This window comes from Rana temporaria, chromosome 2 (assembly GCF_905171775.1).
Source record: "Rana temporaria chromosome 2, aRanTem1.1, whole genome shotgun sequence".
Taxonomy (NCBI): Eukaryota; Metazoa; Chordata; class Amphibia; order Anura; family Ranidae; genus Rana; species Rana temporaria.
The window spans coordinates 11,218,288-11,226,783 of NC_053490.1; the positions used below are offsets into that span (position 1 = coordinate 11,218,288).

Consider the following 8,496-nt stretch of genomic DNA (forward strand, 5'->3'; position numbering starts at 1 on the left):
GCCATAAGTTTACACATCGCTTTACTATATATGGCCTGGCTGGGACTTGTGGTGTCTTTTTAGTCCTGGCTGGGACTTGTGGTGTCACATTAGTCCTGGCTGGGACTTGTGGTGCCTCATTAGTCCTTGGTGGTACTTGTGCCTTATAGGGTCTCGCTGGGACTTGTGTCGTCACCTTAGTCCTGGCTGGGACTTGCACTCCTACAGCCCGTGACCCTGAACATACGTCCCCGCCCCCTCTAGCAGGCCGTGACGGATCCCCGGTATGTCGCTCTCGGCGGGCCGGCCAATGCTGCGCGTCCTGCGGCTGGGTTTGCTGTCCTACCCCGAGGCTGTGCGGGCCCAGGCCCGGTGCGCCCGTCTATGCGCGGAGCGGGGGGAGGACCGGCTGCTGCTGTTGGAGCACAGGCCGGTGTACACGGTGGGGATCCGGCACAACCGGTACTCTGAGGAGGAGGAAGCCAGGCTCCGGGCCCTGGGAGCGGACTTCCAGCGGACGGACCGCGGGGGTCTCATCACCTTTCATGGCCCCGGACAGCTGGTGTGTTACCCGGTCCTCAGTCTGCGCCGCCTGCACCGGGGCCTCCGGAGATACGTGTGCGGCCTGGAGGGGGCGGCCATAGGCCTGTGCCGGGGACTGGGAGTGACCGGGGAGCGGGCCGAGGAGACCGGAGTGTGGGTGGGAGAGAGGAAGATCTGCGCCATAGGTGAGGACTGACCTCTGCCTGGACTCTTTGTGCTGTGTATAATATGGGGGACTACAACTCCCAGAGTGTCCTGTGTATTATATGGGGGGACTACAACTCCCAGCATGTCCTGTGTATTATAATAGTGGACTACAAGTCCCAGCATGTCCTGTGTATTATATGGGGGGACTACAACTCCCAGCATGTCCTGTGTATTATATTAGAGGACTACAACTCCTGTGTATTATATGGGGGGACTACAACTCCCAGCGTGTCCTGTGTATTATATTAGCGGACTACAACTTTCAGAGTGTCCTGTGTATTATATTAGCGGACTACAACTCCCAGCATGTCCTGTGTATTATATGGGGGCTACAACTCCCAGCATGTCCTGTGTATTATATGGAGGGACTACAACTCCCAGCATGTCCTGTGTATTATATTAGAGGACTACAACTCCCAGAGTGTCCTGTGTATTATGTGGGGGGACTACAACTCCCAGCACGTCCCGTAGAATATATAAGGGGACTACAACTCCCAGCATGTTCTTACAATATATGAGGGAACTACAACTCCCAGCATGTTCTTACAATATATGAGGGGACTACAACTCCCAGCACGCCCTGTAGAATATATGAGGGGACTACAACTCCCAGCACGTCCTGTAGAATATATGAGGGGACTACAACTCCCAGCACTTCCCGTAGAATATATGAGAGGACTACAACTCCCAGCACGTCCCGTAGAATATATGAGGGGACTACAACTCCCAGCACGTCCCGTAGAATATATGAGAGGACTACAACTCCCAGCATGTTCTTACAATATATGAGGGGACTACAACTCCCAGCACGCCCTGTAGAATATATGAGGGAACTACAACTCCCAGCACGTCCTGTAGAATATATGAGGGGACTACAACTCCCAGCACGTCCTGTAGAATATATGAGGGGACTACAACTCCCAGCACGTCCCGTAGAATATATGAAGGGACTACAACTCCCAGCACGTCCCGTAGAATATATGAAGGGACTACAACTCCCAGCACGTCCTGTAGAATATATGAGGGGACTACAACTCCCAGCACGTCCTGTAGAATATATGAGGGGACTACAACTCCCAGCACGTCCTGTAGAATATATGAGGGGACTACAACTCCCAGCACGTCCTGTAGAATATATGAGGGGACTACAACTCCCAGCACGTCCTGTAGAATATATGAGGGGACTACAACTCCCAGCATGTCCTGTGTATTATATTAGAGAACTACAACTCCTGTGTATTATATGGGGGGACTACAACTCCCAGCGTGTCCTGTGTATTATATTAGCGGACTACAACTTCCAGAGTGTCCTGTGTATTATATTAGCGGACTACAACTCCCAGCATGTCCTGTGTATTATATGGGGGCTACAACTCCCAGCATGTCCTGTGTATTATATGGAGGGACTACAACTCCCAGCATGTCCTGTGTATTATATTAGAGGACTACAACTCCCAGAGTGTCCTGTGTATTATGTGGGGGGACTACAACTCCCAGCACGTCCCGTAGAATATATAAGGGGACTACAACTCCCAGCATGTTCTTGGAATATATGAGGCACTGTACAGCTCTGCAACAGAGGGGAGGAGACTGAGGAGCTACTACACAGTGACTGTGCTCTATGATGAGACCGAGGAGCTACTACACAGTGACTACAACTCCCAGCACGTCCCGTAGAATATATGAAGGGACTACAACTCCCAGCACGTCCCGTAGAATATATGAAGGGACTACAACTCCCAGCACGTCCTGTAGAATATATGAGGGGACTACAACTCCCAGCACGTCCTGTAGAATATATGAGGGGACTACAACTCCCAGCACGTCCTGTAGAATATATGAGGGGACTACAACTCCCAGCACGTCCTGTAGAATATATTAGAGGACTACAACTCCCAGAGTGTCCTGTGTATTATGTGGGGGGACTACAACTCCCAGCACGTCCCGTAGAATATATAAGGGGACTACAACTCCCAGCATGTTCTTACAATATATGAGGGAACTACAACTCCCAGCATGTTCTTACAATATATGAGGGGACTACAACTCCCAGCACGCCCTGTAGAATATATGAGGGGACTACAACTCCCAGCACGTCCTGTAGAATATATGAGGGGACTACAACTCCCAGCACTTCCCGTAGAATATATGAGAGGACTACAACTCCCAGCACGTCCTGTAGAATATATGAGGGGACTACAACTCCCAGCACGTCCCGTAGAATATATGAGAGGACTACAACTCCCAGCATGTTCTTACAATATATGAGGGGACTACAACTCCCAGCACGTCCTGTAGAATATATGAGGGGACTACAACTCCCAGCACGTCCCGTAGAATATATGAGGGGACTACAACTCCCAGCACGCCCTGTAGAATATATGAGGGAACTACAACTCCCAGCATGTCCTGTAGAATATATGAGGGGACTACAACTCCCAGCACGTCCTGTAGAATATATGAGGGGACTACAACTCCCAGCACGTCCCGTAGAATATATGAAGGGACTACAACTCCCAGCACGTCCCGTAGAATATATGAAGGGACTACAACTCCCAGCACGTCCTGTAGAATATATGAGGGGACTACAACTCCCAGCACGTCCTGTAGAATATATGAGGGGACTACAACTCCCAGCACGTCCTGTAGAATATATGAGGGGACTACAACTCCCAGCACGTCCTGTAGAATATATGAGGGGACTACAACTCCCAGCACGTCCTGTAGAATATATGAGGGGACTACAACTCCCAGCACGTCCTGTAGAATATATGAGGGGACTACAACTCCCAGCACGTCCCGTAGAATATATGAGGGGACTACAACTCCCAGCACGTCCTGTATATTATATAAGAGGACTACAACTCCCAGCACGTCCCGTAGAATATATGAAGGGACTACAACTCCCAGCACGTCCCGTAGAATATATGAAGGGACTACAACTCCCAGCACGTCCCGTAGAATATATGAAGGGACTACAACTCCCAGCACGTCCTGTAGAATATATGAGGGGACTACAACTCCCAGCACGTCCTGTAGAATATATGAAGGGACTACAACTCCCAGCACGTCCTGTAGAATATATGAGGGGACTACAACTCCCAGCACGTCCTGTAGAATATATGAAGGGACTACAACTCCCAGCACGTCCCGTAGAATATATGAAGGGACTACAACTCCCAGCACGTCCCGTAGAATATATGAAGGGACTACAACTCCCAGCACGTCCTGTAGAATATATGAAGGGACTACAACTCCCAGCACGTCCTGTAGAATATATGAGGGGACTACAACTCCCAGCACGTCCCGTAGAATATATGAAGGGACTACAACTCCCAGCACGTCCTGTAGAATATATGAAGGGACTACAACTCCCAGCACGTCCTGTAGAATATATGAGAGGACTACAACTCCCAGCACGTCCTGTAGAATATATGAAGGGACTACAACTCCCAGCACGTCCTGTAGAATATATGAAGGGACTACAACTCCCAGCACGTCCTGTAGAATATATGAGGGGACTACAACTCCCAGCACGTCCCGTAGAATATATGAAGGGACTACAACTCCCAGCACGTCCTGTAGAATATATGAAGGGACTACAACTCCCAGCACGTCCTGTAGAATATATGAGGGGACTACAACTCCCAGCACGTCCCGTAGAATATATGAAGGGACTACAACTCCCAGCACGTCCTGTAGAATATATGAAGGGACTACAACTCCCAGCACGTCCTGTAGAATATATGAGGGGATTTCCAAATCTAGAGGGAGAATTTCCCCGGCAGAGACATGGGGGGTCAATTCATCTATCTACACCTGGGGACATATTTTTTTCAGTTACCTGGCTCCCCCTGGGCTCTCGTTTTTATTCACTTTTATACTTTTGGTGAAGGGGGAGGGGGGGGCGGGATCTGGGGGCCCCCTTGTTAAATGGGGCTCCCAGATTCTGATAAGCCCCCCACCTGCAGACCCCCACAACCACAGCCCAGGGTTGTGGGGAAGAGGCCCTTGTCCTCATCAACATGGGAACAAGGTGCTTTCCTGCATGCTCAGAAAAGGGTCTGGTATGGATTGTGGGGGGGCCACATGCGTTTTTTTTGCGTGGAGTCCCCCTTAAAATCCATACCAGACCCGAAAGGCCTGGTATGGACTGGAGGAGGTGGGGGGGGGACCCCACAATGTTTTTTTTTTTCTCATAATTTGTAATGGCAACGTCCATCTTGTCCCGTTGTCTCCTTCTGTATTTTCGCACCTGAGTGTTATTTTGGTGAAGTTGCTGATTCCATCTCCTCCCTCCGGCAGGCGTCCATTGTTCTCACCACATCACCTCCCATGGGTTAGCCCTGAACTGCAACACCGACCTGACATGGTTCAACCACATCGTGCCGTGCGGGATCCAGGGGAAGGGGGTCACCTCTCTGAGCGCCGAGCTGGGAAGAGACGTCAGCGTGGAAGAGGTCATCCCGCTATTCCTACAAGCCTTCCAGGAAGAGTTCAACTGCACTGTACAGCTCTGCGACAGAGGGGAGGAGACCGAGGAGCTACTACACAATGACTGTGCTCTATGAAGAGACCGAGGAGCTACTACACAGTGACTGTGCTCTATGAAGAGACCGAGGAGCTACTACACAATGACTGTGCTCTATGAAGAGACTGAGGAGCTACTACACAATGACTGTGCTCTATGAAGAGACCAAGGAGCTACTACACAGTGACTGTGCTCTATGACTGAGGAGCTACTACACAATGACTGTGCTCTATGAAGAGACTGAGGAGCTACTACACAATGACTGTGCTCTATGAAGAGACTGAGGAGCTACTACACAATGACTGTGCTCTATGAAGAGACCGAGGAGCTACTACACAGTGACTGTGCTCTATGATGAGACCGAGGAGCTACTACACAGTGACTGTGCTCTATGATGAGACCGAGGAGCTACTACACAGTGACTGTGCTCTATGAAGAGACCGAGGAGCTACTACACAGTGACTGTGCTCTATGAAGAGACTGAGGAGCTACTACACAATGACTGTGCTCTATGAAGAGACTGAGGAGCTACTACACAATGACTGTGCTCTATGAAAAGACCGAGGGGCTACTACACAATGACTGTGCTCTATGAAGAGACCGAGGAGCTACTACACAATGACTGTGCTCTATGAAAAGACCGAGGGGCTACTACACAGTGACTGTGCTCTATGAAGAGATTGAGGAGCTACTACACAATGACTGTGCTCTATGAAGAGACCGAGGAGCTACTACACAATGACTGTGCTCTATGAAGAGACCGAGGAGCTACTACACAGTGACTGTGCTCTATGAAGAGACTGAGGAGCTACTACACAATGACTGTGCTCTATGAAGAGATTGAGGAGCTACTACACAATGACTGTGCTCTATGAAGAGACTGAGGAGCTACTACACAGTGACTGTGCTCTATGAAGAGACTGAGGAGCTACTACACAGTGACTGTGCTCTATGAAGAGACTGAGGAGCTACTACACAATGACTGTGCTCTATGAAGAGATTGAGGAGCTACTACACAATGACTGTGCTCTATGAAGAGACTGAGGAGCTACTACACAGTGACTGTGCTCTATGAAGAGATTGAGGAGCTACTACACAATGACTGTGCTCTATGAAGAGACCGAGGAGCTACTACACAATGACTGTGCTCTATGAAGAGACCGAGGAGCTACTACACAGTGACTGTGCTCTATGAAGAGACTGAGGAGCTACTACACAATGACTGTGCTCTATGAAGAGATTGAGGAGCTACTACACAATGACTGTGCTCTATGAAGAGACTGAGGAGCTACTACACAGTGACTGTGCTCTATGAAGAGACTGAGGAGCTACTACACAGTGACTGTGCTCTATGAAGAGACTGAGGAGCTACTACACAATGACTGTGCTCTATGAAGAGATTGAGGAGCTACTACACAATGACTGTGCTCTATGAAGAGACCGAGGAGCTACTACACAATGACTGTGCTCTATGAAGAGATTGAGGAGCTACTACACAATGACTGTGCTCTATGAAGAGACCGAGGAGCTACTACACAATGACTGTGCTCTATGAAGAGACTGAGGAGCTACTACACAATGACTGTGCTCTATGAAGAGACCGAGGAGCTACTACACAGTGACTGTGCTCTATGAAGAGACCGAGGAGCTACTACACAATGACTGTGCTCTATGATGAGACCGAGGAGCTACTACACAATGACTGTGCTCTATGAAGAGACCGAGGAGCTACTACACAGTGACTGTGCTCTATGAAGAGACTGAGGAGCTACTACACAGTGACTGTGCTCTGTGAAGAGACCGAGGAGCTACTACACAATGTTACTATGCTCAGTTATGAATGGACAGTCAGTGATCACTGACAAAAAAAAAGATCACTGACTGTTCATTCAGAAAAGGGCTCCTTCCTCCGCTCTCCATCCTGACAGATCAAGGACAGAGGGGGTCGGGGGGGTTGAAGAGCATGGCGGGGGACCGGAGCGGTACACAGAGGGGAGTGGAGGAGCAGAGCACGGAGGGGGAAACACGAGCGGAGCACGGTGGGGGAAACACGAGCGGAGCACGGTGGGGGAAACACGAGCGGAGCACGGTGGGGGAAACACGAGCGGAGCACGGTGGGGGAAACACGAGCGGAGCACGGTGGGGGAAACACGAGCGGAGCACGGTGGGGGAAACACGAGCGGAGCACGGTGGGGGAAACACGAGCGGAGCACGGTGGGGGAAACACGAGCGGAGCACGGTGGGGGAAACACGAGCGGAGCACGGTGGGGGAAACACGAGCGGAGCACGGTGGGGGAAACACGAGCGGAGCACGGTGGGGGAAACACGAGCGGAGCACGGCGGGGGACCGATGCGGAGCACGGCGGGGGACACGAGCAGAGCACGGCGGGGGAAACACGAGCAGAGCACGGCGGGGGAAACACGAGCGGAGCACGGTGGGGGAAACACGAGCGGAGCACGGCGGGGGACCGATGCGGAGCATGGCGGGGGACACGAGCGGAGCACGGCGGGGGAAACACGAGCGGAGCACGGTGGGGGAAACACGAGCGGAGCACGGTGGGGGAAACACGAGCGGAGCACGGTGGGGGAAACACGAGCGGAGCACGGTGGGGGAAACACGAGCGGAGCACGGCGGGGGACCGATGCGGAGCATGGCGGGGGACACGAGCAGAGCACGGCGGGGGAAACACGAGCAGAGCACGGCGGGGGAAACACGAGCAGAGCATGGCGGGGGACCGATGCGGAGCATGGAGGGGGACACGAGCAGAGCACGGCGGGGGAAACACGAGCAGAGCACGGCGGGGGACCGATGCGGAGCACGGCGGGGGACACGAGCAGAGCACGGTGGGGGAAACACGAGCGGAGCACGGTGGGGGAAACACGAGCGGAGCACGGTGGGGGAAACACGAGCGGAGCACGGCGGGGGACCGATGCGGAGCATGGCGGGGGACACGAGCGGAGCACGGCGGGGGAAACACGAGCGGAGCACGGCGGGGGAAACACGAGCGGAGCACGGTGGGGGAAACACGAGCGGAGCACGGCGGGGGAAACACGAGCGGAGCACGGGGGGGGAAACACGAGCGGAGCACGGCGGGGGACCGATGCGGAGCATGGCGGGGGACACGAGCAGAGCACGGCGGGGGAAACACGAGCAGAGCACGGCGGGGGAAACACGAGCAGAGCATGGCGGGGGACCGATGCGGAGCATGGAGGGGGACACGAGCAGAGCACGGCGG

General features: G+C 52.7%; 1 protein-coding gene across 1 annotated transcript; it reads left to right on the forward strand.

Moving 5' to 3' along the window:
* Window positions 1–208: 208 nt before the first annotated feature.
* Window positions 209–5,359, forward strand: LIPT2 (lipoyl(octanoyl) transferase 2). The gene is made up of 2 exons (XM_040339840.1): window positions 209–707; window positions 5,035–5,359. The coding sequence occupies exons 1-2, from the start codon at window positions 266–268 to the stop codon at window positions 5,298–5,300; spliced, it is 708 nt and encodes a 235-aa protein (XP_040195774.1). The 5' UTR covers window positions 209–265; the 3' UTR covers window positions 5,301–5,359.
* The last annotated feature ends 3,137 nt before the right edge of the window (window positions 5,360–8,496 follow it).

What these genes read in the sequence shown, in the direction of transcription:
- LIPT2 (XM_040339840.1), top strand. Translation starts at nt 266, where the DNA reads ATGTCGCTCTCGGCGGGCCGGCCAATGCTGCGCGTCCTGCGGCTGGGT. An exon ending in GAGGAAGATCTGCGCCATAG is followed by an intron (nt 708 to 5,034) that starts GTGAGGACTGAC and finishes TCCCTCCGGCAG; the next exon opens with GCGTCCATTGTTCTCACCAC.